We start from the raw sequence: 21,173 nt of genomic DNA, 5'->3' as shown, positions 1-21,173 counted from the left end.
CTCCATAATTACTGTTAATTTCTGACTGTTTTGCATTTTTGGCACATTTATAACTGCTTAAAGTCTAAAGCCCCTCTGCAGAGGGTCTTCTTGTGACGTTTCTCTTCTCATGAATGTGGATACCAGCAAACTGAATACCTATTTATAGGCTACGACCTGCTCATCGGTCTTTTGGTGGACCACGCCCCTCCAACTGCTTGCCCCCTTATTATTCTCTGAGCAGTTACATATTGCTTGACCCAAGGTGGTGGACATATGCAACTGCTTGCCCTGTCTCAAAAACGAATACCCCCACCTCCACCTCCACCTTTGCCTCTTTAACTGTCCCCCAATGCACTCCGGGTTCACTTCCTTTCAGTGGGGTCCCACCACCTTACAAGCATATTGCCCACCAAACATTACCCACTGCAGTGCATTCTGCCTCAGCGCCCTCCCAAATGTGCATGCATTCTCCCCACCAAGTATTCCTCACACACACTCCCATCTCAGCCCCCCTCACCTTGAAGTTTTGATGACTGCTGATCACTAAGTGGTTGATCTGTTGGACAGGTTGCCTTTTTTAAATGAGTCAAGCAAAAGACCAGGTAATGTGTAGGGATGGGTCGGACTATTTGGTGTGGCATACTGTCATTTCCACACAAGAGCATCGCATAATTTTCACCCACCATTCGCTTCCATCCACAGAACACGTGGATCAGCCGTAGTCCCATGCTACAGCGGAGAGTGTACCATGCCATGGCAGCGGTCCAGAGGAAGTTGTATGTTCTCGGCGGCAATGACTTAGACTACAACAATGATCGGATCATAGTGCGCCACATCGACTCCTATAACATCGACACAGACCAGTGGACCCGCTGCACTTTCAACCTCCTTACAGGCAAGTCTTGGGTCCTTTGTATTGTGCAGTGAAGGGTGAAACTTATGAATGTTGCATTGCGGAAATATATCTTTGTGAGTTGGCCTGAAGCTTCATTACCTTAGTCACTGTCGGCATGTTCCTATGTTCTGCCTTTGTAGTCCTTGGCCCTGAAAACATACATGTAAGAAACTTGAGTGTTGGTGAATAGAAGTGTGAAATGTATCAGCAAGAACATATCATGCAAAATATAAATTTTCCTCTATCTTAATCATCTTCTTCTAAGTCTGTTTGTTTTGTTAGATGCCAGGCATGTTTCAATAATAGGTGATATTTTGGATAAAACTTCATAGATTTTAAAATGCCCACCCACGTTATCGCTCACAAGGCTGTTTCTCTGTCTCCATGTGGTGTTAAAATATGCCCTCAAGGCCCATCCATATAACTTCATATTTTTGAAAATTCTGCATTTTCACAATGCATTGGACATATAACTTATCTTTGCCACCCTTGATTGACATTATTATATTCAAGGTATCTCCCATGTAGTTTTTACATTGTTTAAGCTGTAGCTCCTGTTAATTCTGCCAGATGGGTAGCATGGTCAACAATTGCCACCTGTTGTATTGTACATGATAGAAAGGAGGAAACACTGTGTAAAGGAGGTCTCATTTTCAGATACAACCTAATGAACAATATTCCATGGAAAAGAAGACACTTTGCAGGAGACAAAGGATGTATTGAACCCCTGAAGCTAGGAGAAGCCTCACAAAACAGTTCTGCTGCTTGAACTAATTGAGACGTTTTCAACTCTGCTTCCAATTAGAGCAACTTTTATATTCATAAACTACAGAATTAAAATAAAGCACAGTGGTTACATTTTGGGGCAGGTCAAACAAGCTGAATGGTTAGGCTCTTATGCATAAAACACATCGCCCTCATCTTACTGGGCAAACCTATTTCATGGAATCAAAACCCACACCACCCATTTTCTGACATTAGCCCCTGCAATCTCCCTCCCCTTATTGACCCAACCATGTGCTGACCAGCAGAATGGCTGCAAGATGCAAGTTTTAACTGGATTTTGTTTTGCTTGAAAATATCACAAGGCAGCGCATGGCACTCAAACCAATGCACACTAGACCTTTGTCTCACAGCACTCTGATTGGCTCTCTGTTTCTCATTAACCCCTTAAGTGCCACCGACGAGCCGGCTCGTCGGTGGCAACCTGGAGAGGTTTTTACCGACGAGCCGGCTCGTCGCTGGCATTTAAAGGGTTAAGTCTGAGAGTCATGGTTTAAACTATGGCTGTCAAACTTGAACTTCTATCCCCAAACAAGCTTAGAAATGATTTTTTTGGGGGGGGTTAACATTTCACAGTGAAGGACTCTTTAGAGAAGACTGTTATGGTAAAGTGTGCTCCCAGCACCCACATGGGTGGTGGGAAACCTGTAAAACATAAGTGTCTGCACTAATTTATTCAAGGGGCTGGCCAGTGCATCATTAGCGCTGCAGCTCAGCCCCCTGAAAAAAGAGCAGGTCACCTTCGAGAATAAGGGGACATGCTCACATCCTAAAATGGGGCATCTAAAAACAGTGCATTCTCTGCACCATTTTTAGATGCCCCATTTTTCCTTTTAGAGTGTTCCTCTGGAAGTTAATCCCAGGTAATTAATTGAAGGTACCTGGCCATCTGATACAATACTTGTCATGTGATGGGAGTCCTAGAACAAATTAAGGTAAATGCCATGGCATATGCTGGCAATAGGTGGCAAATGCCCGACAAAGAATGTAGGAGAGCCAAAATGATTGGGTTGGTCAGTGCTGGCTTTTCTCTTATTAGCTGGTTGGTTTCCTCGCACTGCTGCCTTTTAAGCAAAGTGAAACACTCTCAGCATAGAAGAGGAGATTAATCTGTGCCTTTAGGATTGTCGCCTCACTGCTTGCCCCCCCCCTCTCCATAGTTACACTGTTGATTTCAACTCAACTTTGTCGAAATCCAGGAACATGAATAGGACAGAGGAGGTATTGCTTCTGTGCAGCAGTGCTATAATTACTACCATTTTCCATATTCAGCTTATTCCCAGGAAAGACTGCAGTGTACAACTCCTCCTAAATTGGACCGCTCTTGGACTGATTGACTAGGGCCCAGGAGGCAGTGTGCATCGCAGCATGCACAGAATGCTACACACCTACGGCAGACTTCTACCGCCTGCGCTATCCCACAGCAGCCTTTGCTAAATACTTATCAGAGTGTCAATCATTCATTTGGTACTATAGCGGCTGGCAGCTAATGGATTTGAACTTAATTCTCTTAAACTATTACTCGTGATACGTTTTACATTTTCATGTGCTGCATGTTTTCAAAGGTTCGAAATGGAACAACTTTGTCAAATGGTTGTTCGCCAACTAAAGAGATTTCGAAATTCGGTGTACGTGTGTGTTTCTCTGATGCTCCCATGTTGCGCACACAGCAGGTGGTTTCCAGGTCAGAGCTCTAGAATGTCTATGGAGGTTCAGCCATGCAAAAGTCACAGCTCACTTTCTGTTTCTCTGTGGATTGTGCTTGGGTGTCGGTGGAAGGAGAACCGAATCCAGATTAGCAGTGGGCAGGAGGAGAGCCTATGATTTAGCCATTTCAGATCATTTATTTTTGCCTTTCGGACCTTTGATATCCTGTGTGCGACACTGTATATTTTATTGTACTAGTTTTGTAAAGTGCCTTATATTTTCATATTCCCTTTTGTGAAACACTGAATTTTTTTGGGGAGATTTCTTCCAAAACCCACTAAAAAGAGAAATAGAGAAAAAAAAAGAAAACCTCTGTGTTCTATTTTGCTTGTGAGTGTATGCAGAAGTCTATGATTTCATGTAGAATGTTATGGTGTGGATGAGAGAATGTGTGTGAATGAGGGTTCCAAGCCCAGGGAGTTAGAGAGTCCCTGCCTGGGCAATGGGTGCCAGTGTCTTGTTCTAAGTAACTTACTTCTGTAACTGAAGATGTTAATAAACTTGAAATAACCTAAAAAAGCCTAAGAGGTCACATCATTACATTGGCGACGAGCTGGTCAAAAGAAGAACCTAAGCGTAAGAAAAGGAGGGTAGAATCTACTGCGGGGGTGGAGGGGGGCAGAAAGAAGAAGGAAGAGAACACTGCCCCCAGAAGCATACCCCAATAGAGACATAAGACCCAGTGCTGATCCAAAAGGAGAGCTGTTCCTAGTCCTGGACAGAAAAGTGGAGGAGTGCAGGCGATTGAAGGTTTTGGTGTTACGTGTTACGTGCCACATGAGAAGGTAGCTGGCTTTACTGGAGCGGTAAAGCAGTTGTCTTTCTAAAGTGAATATTGCTGGTTTTGCAGTAAGGGTAAAGCAGTTGCCTTCGAAGAGAAAATGCAGCAATGTTTAAAGGGAGAAAACATTTCCCTTTGCCTCGTTGTTAGCTGATCAGCTGGAGCTCTGCAGTGCTCGGCTGCGGTCCTGTGACTGGTGACGTCACATAAGGAGCAGCGGGAGGTGGCGAGAGGCAGAACGCCATCTGGAACACTTAAGTAAGAATGCTGAGTGTTGCCGGCACAGCGTTAAAGGAAAGGACCTGTAGCTTGCTGGAATAGTGATTATGTCACAGGCTACAAGAGGCTCTGTGAATAGACCAGCAAGCGATGTTTCGTTGGGGTAGCTGCTCCTATGGTTCCTTCAAGTAAGCAAATGCTGGGAGGAGCAGTGTATCTAAGAAGAGTAGTTTCCGTTTATCTGTGACGAAGCACTGTGTTTTCTTCAAGAGGAAGGAGAAGAAAATCTGATCGAGTACAGCAGATACTATCCAAAGGTGACGCGCACATTTTATGAGTGAAGAAAGGGCCACGTAACTGATATCAGTTAGGATTTGTCAATGAAACGTAATTTTTGGAAGTAGTGACAGATAGTGAAATCGCCATAATGCAAAATGGATGCGTGGGAAGGCAGGGAGGTACAGCGCATTCCATTGTGATGATAAATACATAGAAGTTCGGAATTTTGATGACAAGTGTGTTTGTTCCCAGTGGGGAATGAGAAGTTGGATCACACGTTGTTGTGATTAACTTTGCATGCATCTGGAGCAAGTGACTAGAATCCTGAGATGGAATGCAGGGCTTAGAATGTTTATCTATGAGTGTGTTCCAGGTTTCTCAGTTGCAAGGATGTAAGCCCTGAGAGAGGATGCCGGTGGGTGTCCTATGTCCCCTTTTACTTACCTGACTCCAAGAACTGTATTTGATGTACCTGAACTTAAGTAAATAACTCAACAGTTCACTGGAGTGTCAGTCATTTATGGCCAGACCCTGAACTCAACACTGGCGACGAGGATGAATCTGGCTGTGCTGGGGGGACAGCACCAAAGAGAGACACCCACCGCCCCCCTAAGAGAAGTGATTCTCTCTCAGGTAAGAGCGCTGGATGGCTGTGAGGCGCTGCAGGCGCAGTGAGGGGAAGCGTGGCCCAGACAGAGGTGCTATAGAGGCAGTGGCGCAAGAAAGGCCCAGGCAGAGGCGCTGCGAAGGCACTGGAATCAGAGAGCAGCCATGGCTGTCAACAGGTGCTGCAAAGGCAGTGAGGTGCTGCAGAGGCAGTGGAGCGCAGTTATGTGCAAAGAGGTGCTGCAGAGGCAGTGAGGTGCTGCATGAGGCAGTGAAGGATCGCTTCTTGAGGCAGTGAAGAGGTGCTGCGAGGGCAGTGAGGCACTGCAACAGGATGTGAAGAGGCGCTGCAGAGGCAGCGAGGTGCTGCATGAGGCAGTGAACAGGGGCAGTGAAGTGATGCTGCAAGGACAGTGAGGCGCTGCAAGATGCAGTGAAGAGTCGCTGCATAAGGGGTGCTGCAGAGGCAGCAAGGCGCTGTATGGCACAGTGCGGTGCTGCAAATGTGAAGAGGCGCTGCAGATGTGAAGAGGCGCTTTGCTGAAGTATAGCGCTTTGCTGAAGTGAAGATGCGCTTTAGTAAGGGCAAGTGAGCCTCTATGTGATATGCTGCAGTGTGCACTGAGGTGCTGCAAGAGGCTGTCAAGCGCCATTACAGAGTAAAAGTAATTGGACAGGAGGTCAAGGGAGCTGCTTAAAAGTGCCAGTGGAAAGTCAAGAGGTCCATTGGTTAGGAATGGCAGAGGCTGGAGTCTCAAGGAAGCGCTACAGGGAGCTGTGAGGAGCTGCAGTGGATTGGAGCTCAGTGTAGCGCTACAGGCGCTTTGAGGAGCTGAAAATTGAAGTGACTTTGGTTAAAGTTTAAATGAGAAAATGCTGTGTCAGGGAGTCACGTAGATGAACATTGCAGCGGTTGATGGGAGAAAGGTGCAATGGAAGCACCTTTGTTATGTGGCTGCATTACAGAAGGGGCTGGCTCCTAGTTTTGAAGTTTGGTGGTATTGGCCTGCCACGTGGAGGTTGCTGGGTTCAGTGTATTCAGTACAATGATTGCTGGTAGGAATATTGTGTCTAACAAGTTTTCTCCACAGGTGGACTTTAAAGCTTAAAATTTGATGCACTATTTAGTTTTTGCTTTGACACAAGTGTGATGTTGGATGAGTGTCAAAACACATGTTTTTGGGAACTGGCTCTTTAACCCTACATTTTCCCACAGGCACATTATCAGTAAAGGTCCTGCAGGCTTGAATTTTGGACATTGATGGGGCGTTTCCTTTACTTGGTTACCATGTTCAATGCTCAATTGGCCTACATGGTATGTGTGTGGGGAATGGTGGTTGTTGACTCAGGTGCAATGTCAACGTTATAGTGTTTAGCTCTTGCAAGAAGAGTGTGGTTTTAAATTCAGCTAAAACAATGTGATATATATGGCAATGCAAATGTAAACTACTCACTGGTGATGTAGCAGGAGTAGGGAGTGGTGCTGTGCATGGATTTTTAGATCTAAGTGTATGATGTGTAGCTTCAGTGGATGTGGTGTGAAGGGAGTCAGATGAGATATTAGTGTTATGAGTGTTGATTATTTCTTCATTAAAGTTATTAAGTTGATAGCAGTGCTCATCATTAGCTGTTCCATGTAGGTAGATTAATATGTTCTCTCCACAGGTGGACTATTCATTTTATTCCACAGATGGACATTAATGTTAATAGATTTTTGAAGTGGTGACAAGGTCTACACTTTTGGAGTTGTTTTTCGTTATTGTGAAATGCTTTCTTTAATCTTTTGTTTTTCAGGTGGGACTTTACTGGACACATTTTTTTGATGAAATATTGATCTTGTCACTCATATTTTACTGCTGTTCTTGTTGTCCCTATGGAGGGAAGATGTGTTGTGATTAACTTTGCATGCATCTGGAGCAAGTGACTAGAATCTTGAGATGGAATGCAGGGCTTAGAATGTTTATCTATGAGTGTGTTCCAGGTTTCTCAGTTGCAAGGATGTAAGCCCTGAGAGAGGATGCCGGTGGGTGTCCTATGTCCCCTTTTACTTACCTGACTCCAAGAACTGTATTTGATGTACCTGAACTTAAGTAAATAACTCAACAGTTCACTGGAGTGTCAGAGTCATTTATGGCCAGACCCTGAACTCAACACACGTCTGAATTATAAAATGAACATATGGGCGTTAAACAGAGCCTGTATACGCCGATTCGTGATGGATCGTTTACGAAGCAGTTTAAGTGAAATGTCGCTGTGTTTGCTAATGTGCAGGATTGTTGTTGAATTAACAATGCACATAAAGTGTGGGAATGGATATACGATATGATATATGATGTGGCATTTATAACGCGCCATAGCATTGGTAGTGGTTGAGCAGCATGATAGAGGGGTTGTGATGGCTATGTAAAATGTAACCATTTTGAGACAATTTCAGGTTAGAGCCGAAAAGGCTGTGGACTTCTAGGTTTAAAAACATGAAATGCAGGTTAGAGCCATGGACTGGCTATGGACTTTTAGGAAAATTGGTTATGAGGTTGTGCAGAGATGTATATGGTTAATGTAAGATATAACCATAGATGTAACCAAAATTTGAGGTTTTGCAGATTTCGGTTTGGTTTAATTCCACAAGGATTTTATGTTTGTTCATAAACTTTGAAAAATGAAGTTTTCACATACTGTAATGTATGTTTTACGGTGGTTAGGAGTTTGGTCAGCATGAGTGGTGTGCGTGGAAGTCACGCCAGGTTAGTAAGAGTGGTGTGTGTGTGTGTGTGAATCACGCCGGGTTAGTCCGAGTGGTGTGTGAAGTCACACCAGGTTAGTAAGAGTGGTGTGTGTGAACCATGCTGGGTTAGTCTGAGTGGTGTGTGTGCGAGTCACGCCATGTCAGTAAGAGTGGTGTCTGTGAATCACGGGTTAGTCTGAGTGGTGTGTGTGAGTTGAAAGGGCGGAGGGGCGCCCTGTTTGTTTCACAGAGTTGCCTACTCTCTAAACAATGCGGGGGTGTGTGTGTGAGAGAGTGTGTGAGAAAGAGAGAGAGAGAGAGAGAGAGAGATAAGGAAAGCAGATGTTTTGTATAGTGCTTGTGAGTGTATGCGGAAGTCTATGATGCCATGTAGAATGTTATGGTGTGAATGAGGGTTCCAAGCCCAGGGAGTTGGAGAGTCGCTGCCTGGGCAATGGGTGCCAGTGTCTTGTTCTAAGTAACTTACTTCTGTAACTGAAGAAGATGTTAATAAACTTAAAGTAACCTAAAGAAGCCTAAGAGGTCACATCCTTACACTTTGTCACACTCTTTGTAATACACTTGTGAAACTTACCATGTCTCGCAGTATTTAAAAAAGAAACCCTTTGTGCAATCCTTGGACACCTTTTTCTAAGTCCCCCCACAAGTTATTTTTCCTGCCCACCAATTTCTTCTCCGATTGTCAGTTTCTTTAGATATTGATCGAAACAAGGAGATGTTTAGACCTCTTTGGGAGCCTTTTGTCCTCAAAGCAGAGGTGGTGAATGTTATGACAGATGTTCTGGCATATTATGCACAGCACAACAAAATTGAGGCTGGCACCTCGTCAGTAAGCGGTGCTGCTCTCTCAGGGTTATCATAACTTTTTTGGAGGGTTGAACTTCTGTCTCACAATGTGCCTGCCTTGGGGAGGTGTTCCAATGTTCCACATAGTGGGGCAAGGCCCTTAGGGGGCAAGTAGCATTTTGAACCAGCATATTACTGTCCATTGCCCAGTGATGAAGTCTTATTGAGGATTAGAGGGGGTATGGGGTAGAATGGATAACAGGTAGAAGGGCTCCCCCCCTCTGCTACCCCTCAGTAGCCAGCAATGGCACTTCGTCAGGAGTGCATAGTTTGAGTGATGTCTGGTCCAAGAGGCGAGGAGTTAAATTCAAAGTAGGTATGAATAGAGGAAGGTATGCTGCTTAGCATTGTGGAGTGCAACCATTAAAGGATAGCTGTAGTTGTATAGATGGTCCCTTCTGTTCCTCCTGTAACAGATCCCTTATTTGATAGCTTAGCACACATCTCAATGTATCAGTTTTTCTGCCACTGTTGTTGTACAATAGTCCATGGGCCCTGCCCTAAGTGCGGCTATTCAGTGCCACGGCAAGACACTCTAGCGCTCACCAGACACGCACTACAGCAGCCTGGGAGCTCTGCAGGACAGGACATGTAGTTCTAAACAAAATCACATGATGATAATGGGGAAAGAATCCGCTGAATGGATAGAACGTTCACGCCCACTCCTAGATTCACTGTACAAGCAGTAGCACATATTTACATCAAGAAGTGCTTTTTAATTGTAATAATTCAAAAGTGCACCACTCTTTGTGGCAAGGACAAATACTATTTAAAACAAGCATTGTCAATGCCAATAGTTTTGGCATTTACTGCTGTTCTTTGCATTTTGCATTTATAGGCACCAGGGTGCATGGAGGAGTGTGCAAGGTTTTAAAAGAGGATGTGATAAGGGTTGTCCAAGAGGATGAGAAGGGGAATAGAGCAAGAATGAAGCCATTGATAGAGGGTGCCAATGATGATGAGCAAGAGGAAATATGAGCGAGAAAGGGTATGAGTTGGAGAATAAGAAATAAAGTGAGAGTGTGACAGGAAGGATGAGAGGTGGTAGAGAAAAAAGTAAGGTGGGTGGCGGAAATGGAGAGTATAAGTTGGGTGGGGCTAGTGAGCTAGAAGGTGGTAGGGTGCATGGGTGGGGGTAAAGAGAGACAGGGCAGGGTTGAGTAGAGAGAGAGAGGTGGTAAGAAGGTTAGGGGTAGAGAGAGGAGGTGGGGTGGGTGGCTGGAGTTAGAGAATAGGGTACAGAGATTGAGGGTATGGGTGGGTGAGTGTAGAGGGAATGGGGGTTGTGGGGATAGAGGGAGGCGGGTGGGCGGGGATAGAGAGAGGGGGTGGTTGGGGATAGTGAGAGTGGAGCGGGTAGGTAGGGCTCAATAATGTGGGGTAGGTGGGTGCAGAGAGACTGAGTGTAGGGTGGGTGTAGAGCGGGTGTGGGTGGGGGTAGAGAGAGTGTGGCTTGCAGGGTGGCTGGGGGTAGAGAGTGGGAATAGGCTGGATGGGGGTAGAGAGTAAGGGTGGGGGAAGAGAGTTTGGGTTGGGGTAGAGAGAGTTGGGTGTGAGGTGGGTGGTCAGAGAAAGGGTGGGTATGTAGAGAGAGTGGGTGGTGGGGGTTGAAATAGTGGGGGTAGGACAGAGGGAATAGGTTAGGGTGGGTGTACAGAGAATGGAGGTAGGGTGGGGTAGAGAGCTTGGGGAGGATGGGTGGGAAGGCGTTCAGAGAGTGGCGGGGTGGGTGGATTTAGAGAAAGTGGAGGAGGTAGAGAGAGTGGTATGGTGAGGGAGTAGATAGGGGTAGAGTGGAGGGTAGAGGGTGCTGGTACTTCGTTGGGGCATAAAACATGAAGAACAAAGCACACATACAAGCCAAAACTGTTGGCATTGCCAATGCTTGTTTAACCAGTGTTAGTACCGAAACATTTTTCAAAATACCCGGATTCGTAATCTCCTCAGATTTCTCTATAGTCATATATGCCATATACATGATGTATTATATCAATAACCTTCGCGTGTCTATCATGTCCTAGAAGTGTTGCATTGCTTTGGCGAACCATCTGATAGCTTCACACAAAGCTACTATGCTGGCAGCACAGAGTTCAAATGACCCCTGTGGCACGCAGCCAACGTTGCTCATGCGCGTCAGAGCACAGTCAAATTGGATCTCAAATGCGTCACTTTGTATTGACATAAAGTATGTACTTATACCTCGCTACAAGCCTCAACAGAGCTTCAAAGCACTATAAGGAACAAGTTACTTACCTGTAACTGTTGTTCTCCAGCATGGGTCTGGCATGGATTCACATGCTCATGAATATTCCCCGTCGTCAGGCTGGGAATCCTCGGTAAAGAAAAAACCAGTATCAGTTTCGTTTCTGATCTGTCTTTCGTAGTAATAACCAATCACTGATCTCTGCATCATACTGACCACAGCCAATGACTGCCCTCTACCTAAGCCCCGCCTCTGGCAGCCATCTTCAGATTTGGAAGCACGTGAAGTGGCAGTATGACCAAGTGAAGAGCCGCAGAGGGGTAGGCGGGAGGGTTCGCATGTGAATCCATGCCAGACCCATGCTGGAGAACAACAGTTACAGGTAAGTAACTTGTTCCTTCTCCAGCATGGGGTCTGGCATGGATTCACATGCTCATGAATAAAGAATACATAGCAGTACACACATGCACAACCACGGGAGGTGGCAAAGACTCAACATTAAGCATTACATCAAACTCAACATTAAGCATCTTACCTCCTCACCAGGCTCACCTCAGGCGAACCGGTTGCGCAGCACTGCTTGGCCGACCCTGGACTCCTCCCTGGAATCCCGGTCGACGCAGTAGAATTTCGTGAAGGTGTGCGTCGACCTCCACGTAGCAGCCCTGCATATGTCCAGCAGGGGCACACCAGATAGGAACGCCGTGGTAGCTGCGATCGCTCTGGTGGAATGGGCTCTCGGACGGCCAGGCAGCGGTCGGTTTGCCAACCGGTGACAGTACATGATACAGCCGGAGAGCCATCTGGAAATGGAAGCCTTCGAGAGAGCCTTCCCCTGATTGACAGGTCCAAAGTTCACAAAGAGTTGTGACGTCTTCCGAAAACACTTCGTGCGGTCTATGTAGAACTTCAGCGCTCTAGCCACATCCAGCGAGTGCAAAGTCCTCTCAGCCGGCGACGAAGGCGATGGGAAGAACACAGGCAACACCAAGGGTTCGTTGAGATGGAAGTCCGACGGTACCTTGGGCATGAAGGAGGGGTGCGTCCTGAGCACTACCCTCGTGTCGTGAAAAGTCAAGTACGGGGCCTTGCAGGAAAGGGCCTGGATCTCTCCCACTCGTCGTGCGGAGGTGATGGCCACAAGAAACGCTGTTTTCCACGACAGAAATTTCAACGGAGCCGAGTGCAGAGACTCGAACGGAGGTCCCATGAGCTTGGTCAGCACCACGCTGAGCTCCCACGCCGGGGCCGGAGCCTTCACCGGCGGGAACGATCTGAACAGTCCCTTCATGAACTCTTTCACCAGACGATGAGACCACAAGGACGTCCGTCCCGTGGTTCTGGTGTATCGGGAGATCGCAGCAAGATGAATCTTGATGGACGCGTGTGCCAGTCCAGCTTTGGCCAGCGTCAGCAGGTACGGCAGTACTTGGGGAGCCGTAATCCGTAGAGGGTTAATCTTCTGTGCGTGGCACCAGACAGAGAACCTCTTCCATTTGTGTCCGTAGCATTTAAGAGTCGAGGACGCCCTGGCCTTTGCAAGAACCTCTCTGCAGTCGGCCGGTATGTCGTATCCTCCAAACTCTAGCGCTGCAGGAGCCAGGCCTGCAAGTTCAGCGATTTCGGGTCGTGGTGGAGGATGGCGCCTCCTTCCCTGGAGAGTAGATCCGCGTCCACCGGCAGCTTGATTGGCGGGGACGCTGACAAGTCCAGAAGGTCCGGGAACCATATCTGCCTCGGCCACGCAGGTGCGACGAGGATCATCCTGCACCGTGACCTCTTGAGCTGGTTGACGAGCCGGATTAGCAGTGGCAAATGAGGGAACGCGTAGAGGAACAGGCCCTCCCAGGGGAACGAGAAAGCATCGCCCATGCTCCTCGCCTGGGGAAACCTGCTGGCGAACCTCCGGCACTTGGAGTTCATCGCCGTCGCAAACAGGTCGATCTGGGGTGTGCCCCACCGTTGGAAGAGGCGATCCACTAGATCCTGCCGTAGTTCCCACTCGTGGCACGAGCGCAGCTCCCTGCTGAGTGAGTCGGCGATGGTGTTTTTTATCCCTGCCAGATGAAACGGCACCAGAAACATCCTTTGGGCGACTGCCCAATGCCACAGGTCCTGCGCCTCCTTGGACAGTGCTGGGGACCTGGTTCCGCCCTGTTTCCTGATGTAAAACATGGTGGTGGTGTTGTCGGTGAAGATCCTCACCACCTTGCCCTTGAGGGACGGAAGGAAGGACCTGAGGGCCCAAAACACTGCACGGAGCTCCAGGACGTTGTTATGTAGGGATTTCTCCGTCGGGAGCCAAAGGCCTCTTGCGTGCAGATTTTCGGTGTGCGCTCCCCACCCTTCCAGGGAGGCATCCGTGGTCACTGTCTCCTGGTGGGCTGGGGTCTGGAAGTCCATGCCCGCCGTCAGATGCACGCGGGTGCCCCACCACCGGATCGCTCGTCGGAAACTCTCGTCGAGTGTGATATTTTCCTCGAAGCTGCCCGTCGTTTGGATCCAGCGCGCGTCCAGGAACTCCTGCAACGGGCGCATCCGGAGCCTGCACATGGGAATGAGGTAGATGCAGGAAGACATCATTCTGAGGAGGGACTTGATGGACCTCACCTTGGCCGCGTCGGCCACCAACATCCGCTGCACCTTGCCCAGGATGGTCCTGGTCCTCTCCTACGACGGGGAGGCCAGAAGGGACACTGTGTTGAGCCTCGCTCCCAGAAACAGAGCATCTTGCGCGGGTACCAGGTGGGATTTGGCGTAGTTCACGGAGAATCCCAGGTCCGTGAGAAGTTGGACGGTCCTTGCCGTGTGAACCACGGCGAGCTCCCTCGTCTTGGCTCGGATGAGCCAGTCGTCCAGGTAGGGGTAGACGTGGACCCCCTCGTGGCGCAGCTGCGCCGCCACCGGTGCGAGGCACTTGGTGAATACCCTGGGTGCCGACCGTAGTCCGAAGGGGAGGGCTTTGAACTGGTAATGACGCCCTTGGACCACAAACCTGAGGAATTTTCGGTGCCCCTTTAGGATGGGAATATGGAAGTAGGCATCCTCCAAATCCAACGACGACAGGAAGTCTCCTTCCTCCAGCTGACCCAGGATGTGCTGGAGTGTGACCATCCGGAACTTCTGCGCCTTGATGAACTTGTTCAGACGTCGCAGGTCCAGGATGGGGCGCCATCCCCCCGTCTTCTTCTTCATGAGGAAGTATCTCGAGTAAACTCCGGAGCCCCGAAGCCTCTTTGGGACGAGTTCGATGGCGCCCTTCCTGAGCATCGCCTTTACCTCCAGGAGAAGTTGAGGGACGTGAAGTTCTTTCCTGGCCACGGGGGGGACGCGCGGACACCTTCTTTGAAACTCGAGCGCGTGGCCCCGGGCCAAGGCGTCCAGCACCCAACGGTCGGTGGAGATGGACTCCCACACGCTGACGAAGCTCGCCAGCCGGCCTCCCACTGGGTGCTTCGGTGGGGGCCCGACCCCACGGCCGGTTCAATCCTGCTTCGACGAGGCTTTGCCGCCTTGACCTCCTTGGCGACGACGGCGGGGTCCGCCAGACTTGCCTCGTCCTCTGTAGGCCTCCTGAGACGACGAGCGGGCCGCTTGACGGTAGGTGGAGAAACCGCCGCCGGAACCTTTGGAGGCACCCTTGCCTCCGCTGCTCCGAAAGGGCGTCCGTTGTTGTTGCAGAACTCCAAGGGCCCGGGCCGTCTCAGTGTCCGCTTTAATGGCCTGAAGGGAATCGTCCACTGTTTTCCCAAACAGGTTGTTCCCATCGAAGGGCATGTCCAGGACTCTGGTCTGAACGTCTTGACGGAAGTCCGTAGCCTTGAGCCATCCACGCCGCCTAAGGCAAACGCCGTTGCCCAACTGGCGGAACCCAGTGTCGGCGATGTCCGTCGCAACGGTAATGGCATGGTCCGAAGCCACCTCACCTTCCTGCAGGATCTCCAGGGCCTCTGCCCTCTTGTCGTCCAGCAGGGGAGCCAGTTTGTACCAGAGCTCCCTGTCGTAGCGGGCCACGATAGCCAAGGCGTTGGCCGCTTTAATCGTCGTCGCTGCAGACGAGATGACTCTGCGTCCCATAGCGTCCAATTTCTTTCCCTCGCCGTCCGGTGGGGAAGTCGATGTGGAGCCCGCACCCCCCCCCCCCCCGCTTTCTTCCTGGCCGCCCCGGAGACGACGGAGTCCGGGGTAGGCTGCGCCTGGAGGCACAGGGGGAACGTGTCCGGGACCCGGTACTTCTTCTCGTACCGGTCTCTTCTAGCTGGCGTCGTGGAAGGGTTCTTGAGGAGGGTGAGGCCCTCATCCCAAATGTCGTCCAATAGAGGCACTGCGAGGACCGGCTTCCTCTTGGCCTCGCGCCGCTGATAAAGGAAACCTTCCTTCTTCTCCTCAGGGCAGAGTTGGAAAAGCTCGGATGCCCTGGTGATCATGGAGTGGAACGATCCAATCTCGTCGGGCGGAGAAGCCCTGGTGGGAGGCGACGACGGTACATCCTCGTCGTATACCTCGTCGTCCGTACCCGTCGCTGCCGTGTCAGTCCCCGTATCATCCCCTCGGGTGGACGGGAGGAGGGCTGGACGGGGCGCGACGGCTGAAAAGGAGGTGGAGGGTGGATCCTTCTTTTCTTGGTAGGGGGAACACCAGAAGGTCCCGGTTCTGGGTCCCCCGACGGGAGAGGTTCCTCCGTCGGCAACGGTAGTCTCGTCCTTATCTCTGAGCATAAGGACTGTATAGCCAACAAAATGGCCGCCGAGTTGTCTTGCGGCGCTGGCAGAGGGGAATCCGACGGGCGATCAGGGGCCCCGTCGGTACCCTCGACGATGTCGTCGTCACCTGCGTCGGTATCCATCCCGACGGGCCGGTCTTCTTCCACGCCGAGGCCGTGGCTTAAGACCTCGACCAGCTCCTCCTCCGAGGTTGAAGCCGAATCTACGACGACACCCTGCCCCCCCTTTTTCTTCCCCTCGGGGGATTTCACGGGGGTCCTATCGATGGGCACAAAAGAGGACTCCCTCCGAGGTGGCAGGGAGACTCTGAGCCCCGTGGTCGCCACCACTGGTGTAGCCTCCACAGGCTGAGCCAGGGCCGCCGCAACAGTTTCGATAGAGGGCTTGGCCGGATGGATTAAGGCCTTCACCACCTTAGGTGCGCTCACCGCCTTATCCTTGAGGGGGGGCACTGCCTCGCTCCCCCTCCTCCTTCGAGCTCGACCGGGGCCTCTCCAGGAGCTTCGCCGGGTGCTCGGCCTTCCTCTTACCCGACCCAGAGCGTTGGCTTGTGGTTGATGGTGCCGGGGAGGGTGCGCCCTGCCTGGCGCCCGTAGAGCCCGACCGTTCGGCGCTCCCGGTGCCAGCGGACTTGCGGTGCTTGGCCTTATGTTGGACCCCCGTCGCCGGGGCGTCCTCAAAGGTCTTAGAAGACCGCTCGGATTTCTTCCTCTTCTTTTCGCCGGACGGGCTCTTCCCTTCTAGCCAGTTGGCGAGACGTTGATGACGGTCCTTCATGGTCCGCTCCGACATGTTGCCGCAAAACGCACAGTCCTTCTCCACGTGCGTCTTGTCCTCATGAAGGCAGCAAAGACAAAAAGAGTGTTCGTCCTCCTTGAAGACGTTCTGCAGCTGGCATCCAGGGCAGACCCTGAACAGCTTTCCGGGCGTCGAGCTTCCCTTCTCCTGGGCCATGACCGGGCCTGAGAAACTTCTGGAGTCCTCCAAAAGCGTAGCTCGACGAAATCTTCACCCTTGAGGAGCGCAGACGAATCCGACACGGGTCCCCGTTGATCGGATGGAGAGTCGGTGGAGCTTGAGGCTCTTTTGACCGAAAAAACGAAGTTTTTGAGAAAAAACGTGAAAAAAATAGCACTAACGCTCGAGAGCAATAGCACGAGGATCCCAACACATGAACGTGCGGTAAAAATCTGAAGATGGCTGCCAGAGGCGGGGCTTCGGTAGAGGGCAGTCACTGGCTGTGGTCAGTATGACGCAGAGATCAGTGATTGGTTATTACTACGAAAAACAGATCAGAAACTAAACTGATACTGGTTTTTTCTTTACCGAGGATTCCCAGCCTGACGACGGGGAATATTCATGAGCATGTGAATCCATGCCAGACCCCATGCTGGAGAATAGTGCCTATTACAACATTTACGGCATTTAGATGAGGGTGGAGTTCGATGGGAAGCGCGATAGAAAATCGTGATTTTCATAGTTCTTATTTAAATAGCTTATTTAGCCAATGTGACAAAAGCACTTAAAATCGAGATATGATTTTTGTTTCTATTTCTGAAGACATCTAAACAGTTTAGTGAAATATTTGGAGGCTTAGCCATTCAATTAATTGCATTGCAAAAATAGCCCAAAAAGTGGCAAATCGCGTGCATTTCATTTTCTGTCCAAAACAAACAATGGAAACATTTTTATTTTTAAAACACAGATGTTAAAACGCTCGAAGTAACAGCACGTGTTATGCTTCCGGTGCGCGGCTGTACGCGGATCAGACATCAGAATTTAGTGGAACTCTGAGGAGAAGATAGGCCTCAGAGCAAGTCACTGAACGCCTAACTGGACATTCCCTGACATAAATCCGGGACTGAAACACAAATCTTAAAATATATGACGTTACTAAAGTACATATTATATCTCGAAAAACTGACAACATATAATGCACATTGTACCTATTTCTCCAAACAGAAATCCTTTCAACATAGCTTTAAATCGGCACCCATTCCTTCTTCAGCAGTGGTAACCCTTGCCCCGCAGGCAGAAGTGCGTAAAGTCAGGCTGCTTCTTTTTGGAAGGAAGGGCATATTGGACCCTATCCAGTCAAATACGAGTGCTGCATTTAGGTGCAAGAGCAACCCGCCTCGTTTACGTTAATGTTAAAGGTATTTATATTGTGCACCGTCACCAACCGAGTTGGTCTCCAGGCGCTCAGGCGGATCTGTAACCAGAGTGTGGGGGAGGAGGGGGGTTAGGTTAGTCAGGTGAAGGAATGGGAAAGTGAGAAGAGTGGTCTGCTGTTGGCAGCTTCAGTTCGGTTTCCACGTGTGCTGAGCTTTGGTGTAAGTATTGGATTGGAGTGAGACCTTGTGTGCTGTTGATGCAGTTTATTTGTTGTGCGGTGTGGTGTGGTGAAGTCTGTGCGGTTTGCTGGGCGTGAGATGGTTGTGTGGGTTTTCGGGTGAATTAGGTAACCAGAGATTTGAAGTTGCGTTAGTGGGTTGTATGCCCTGGTTCTCGCCAGTCTTGTTCTATTTAGGTGGCATACCTATGGGTAAGCTTAGTAGCTGGTTAAGTTTCTTGGCCATCTAACTGTTAGATTAGATGTCACGGTGCGTTCCTGGTTGTGTTGCATGGATCTTAGGTTGGTGAGCTGGTTATGTCTAGTCTTCCCCTTCTGGTGTTGGTTCTGTGACTTGGCCGCCCCCTATATTTCCTCGCTGTCTATTTTGACAGTAGTTTGCTGGGCTTGGGATTGATTGGCAAGGCTGCTATTGAAAATCGTCTTTGGTCATCCGTCTTGGTTCAGCTGTGTATTCGGTCATTAGTGTCGTCCTGTTATGGCCAACTCTGTTTGTAGTTTGATAAGTCGTAGATTGTCTTTCTTAGATTCTGTATGTAGTTGATAGATTGTTGGGTTCCGGGATCGGTGTTTTCACTCATTATTGTTATCAGGTTTGTGTGTGTCCCTGTGGGCGTTCATCTAGTTCTGCAGTGAAGAGCCACGATTTGAGCAGTTTCCCTAATAGTAATTGGTTTCTTGTGTTGCATGTGTTGCATGTATACTTCGGTAAGTCATTCCATATTTTTTTTCGTGCAAGGTGATAGAAAGAGGATCCTCCGAGTTTTCTCTTGTTGTAGGGTTTTGGCTCCAGGTGAATGTTGTTGCTTGATCTGAGCGTTCTTGTTGGGTGATGTAGGTGTAATTTGTCTCTCAGGAATTCTGAAGAAGAGCTAATCGAAGTCGTGGAAGAGGCCCAGCCCATCGGGAGGGATCCCGACGAGGATGACGACGAGAGCGACGGTGTCGCCGACGAGGCTCCTCAAGAGCCCTCGTGCCCGTCGTTTCCGGCGCCGCAGGACACTTCGGCGGCCATTTTGTCAGCGATTCAGTTCTTATGCTCAGAGATAAGGATAAGGTTGCCCCTTCCCCCGAGGGAGGTACCTGAGCCAGACCCGACGGGGGAACCGGAGCCAGGACCTTGGAAAGTCCACCGCATAAGAGGAGGAGGACGCATCCTACGTCACCTCTGCAGCCTGCTCTGCCTTCCCCCCGGTCTACTACCCACGGGGATGATACAGGCACGGACACGGCTACGAGAGGTACAGATGACGACGGAGGTGACGACGGGACGTGTCCCCTGTCGCCCCCTGCTCGGGCGTCCCCGCCCTACGAGATTGGAGCCTTTCATGCCATGATTTCCAGGGCATCCAAGCTTTTCCAGCTCTGCCCAGAAGAGAAGAAGAAAGAAGGGTTCCTTTACCAACGGCACGAGGCTAAAAGGAAGACGGTCCTCGCCGTACCGCTTCTTGATGACATCTGGGATGAGGGGCTCGCCCTCCTCAAGAACCCTGCCACGGCGCCGGCAAAGAGGGACCGGTACGAGAAGTACCGGGTCCCCGACGCTGCCCCCTTGTGCCTTCAGGCACAACCTACCCCGGATTCGGTCGTCTCAGCGGCGGCAAAGAAGAAAGCTGGGGGGGCATCGGCCTCGACATCAACTTCCCCGCCGGATGGCGAGGGCAGGAAGTTGGACACGATGGGACGACGGATCATCTCATCCGCAGCGACGACTATCAAGGCGGCCAACGCCCTGGCTATCGTAGCCTGCTACGACAGGGAGTTGTGGTTCAAAATCGCCCCTCTGTTAGACTTCCTTCCGGACGCCAAAAGGGCTGAGGCTCTTGAAATCCTACACGAGGGTGAGATTGCTTCGGACCACGCCATCACGGTGGCAACGGACATCGCCGACACCGGTTTCTGTCAGTTGGGCAACAGCGTTTGCTTGAGACGACGAGGATGGCTCAAGGCCACGGATTTCTGCCAGGACGTACAAGCCAAGGTTTTGGACATGCCCTCGACGGGAACAACCTGTTTGGGAAGGCGGTTGACGAGTCCCTTCAGGCCATCAAGATAGACACAGACTGCCCGGGACCTGGGAGTGTTTCAACAATGACTGCCGTCCTTTCGGAGCTCTGGAGGCAGACAAGGTGCCTCCAAGGGATCCGGCAGTGGCTCCTCCACGTACCGCCAAGCGGCAAGATCTTCATCCCAGGAAGCTTACAGGGGATGCGGCAAGCCAGGTGGTGCCCGTCGTCATCGACAGGGAGGTCAAGGAGGCAAGGCGGCCTCCAAACAAGATTGAACCGACCGTGGGGTCGGACCCCTGCCGAAGCACCCCGGTGGGAGGCCGGCTGGCGAGGTTCGTCAGCGTGTGGGAGTCCATCTCCACCGACAGTTGGGTGCTGGACGCCCTGGCCCAATGGCATGCCCTCGAGTTTCAGAAGAAGTGCCCTCGCGTTCCACCCGTGGCCTGGAATGAAATTCACGTCCCTCAACTACTGTTGGAAGTAAGGGCGATGCTCAAGAAGGGTGCCATCGAGCTCGTCCCAAAGAGGCATTGGGGCTCCGGAGTTTACTCAAGGTACTTCCTCGTAAAAAAGAAGACAGGAGGATGGCGCCCCATCCTGGACCTACGACGACTGAACAAGTACATCAAGGTGCAGAAGTTCCATATGGTCACCCTCCAGCACGTGCTGGGACAGCTGGAGGAGGGCGATTTCCTGTCGTCGTTGGACTTGGAGGATGCATACTTCCACATCCCCATTCTAAAAAGACACCGAAAGTTCCTCAGGTTGTTCACCAAGTGCCTCGCACCGGTGGCGGCACGGCTGCGCCTACAGGGGATCCACGTCTACCCCTACCTGGACGACTGGCTCATCCGGGCAAGGACGAGGGAGCTTGCCGTGGAGCACACTGCGAAGACCGTCCAGCTGCTCACGGACCTGGGATTCTCCATCAACTTTCCAAAATCCCACCTGGTTCCGTCGCAAGTTGCCCTGTTTCTGGGAGCCAAACTCGACACAGTGGCGCGGCTGGCCTCGCCGTCGGAGGAAAGGACCAGGACCAT

At 50.5% G+C, this 21,173-nt stretch overlaps 1 protein-coding gene and 1 long non-coding RNA gene across 3 annotated transcripts in view; one reads left to right on the top strand and one right to left on the bottom strand.

Moving 5' to 3' along the window:
* Positions 1 to 21,173, bottom strand: part of LOC138453506 (uncharacterized) — a 159,747-nt gene that overhangs the window by 58,412 nt on the left and 80,162 nt on the right. For both annotated transcript variants that reach the window (XR_011260447.1, XR_011260448.1), the window contains exon 3: positions 977 to 1,026. This is a non-coding gene — a long non-coding RNA (uncharacterized lncRNA). The remainder of the gene's footprint in view (positions 1 to 976; positions 1,027 to 21,173) is intronic.
* Positions 1 to 21,173, top strand: part of KLHL32 (kelch like family member 32) — a 2,034,348-nt gene that overhangs the window by 1,944,733 nt on the left and 68,442 nt on the right. The window contains exon 9 of the mRNA XM_069606414.1: positions 685 to 877. Coding sequence (XP_069462515.1) covers positions 685 to 877 — 193 coding nt within the window. The remainder of the gene's footprint in view (positions 1 to 684; positions 878 to 21,173) is intronic.

Source organism: Ambystoma mexicanum, chromosome 4p (assembly GCF_040938575.1).
Source record: "Ambystoma mexicanum isolate Mex_15411 chromosome 4p, UKY_AmexF1_1, whole genome shotgun sequence".
Taxonomy (NCBI): domain Eukaryota; kingdom Metazoa; phylum Chordata; class Amphibia; order Caudata; family Ambystomatidae; genus Ambystoma; species Ambystoma mexicanum.
Note: the sequence above shows the minus strand (reverse complement) of the source record. Positions and strands in the feature narration are given on the sequence as shown.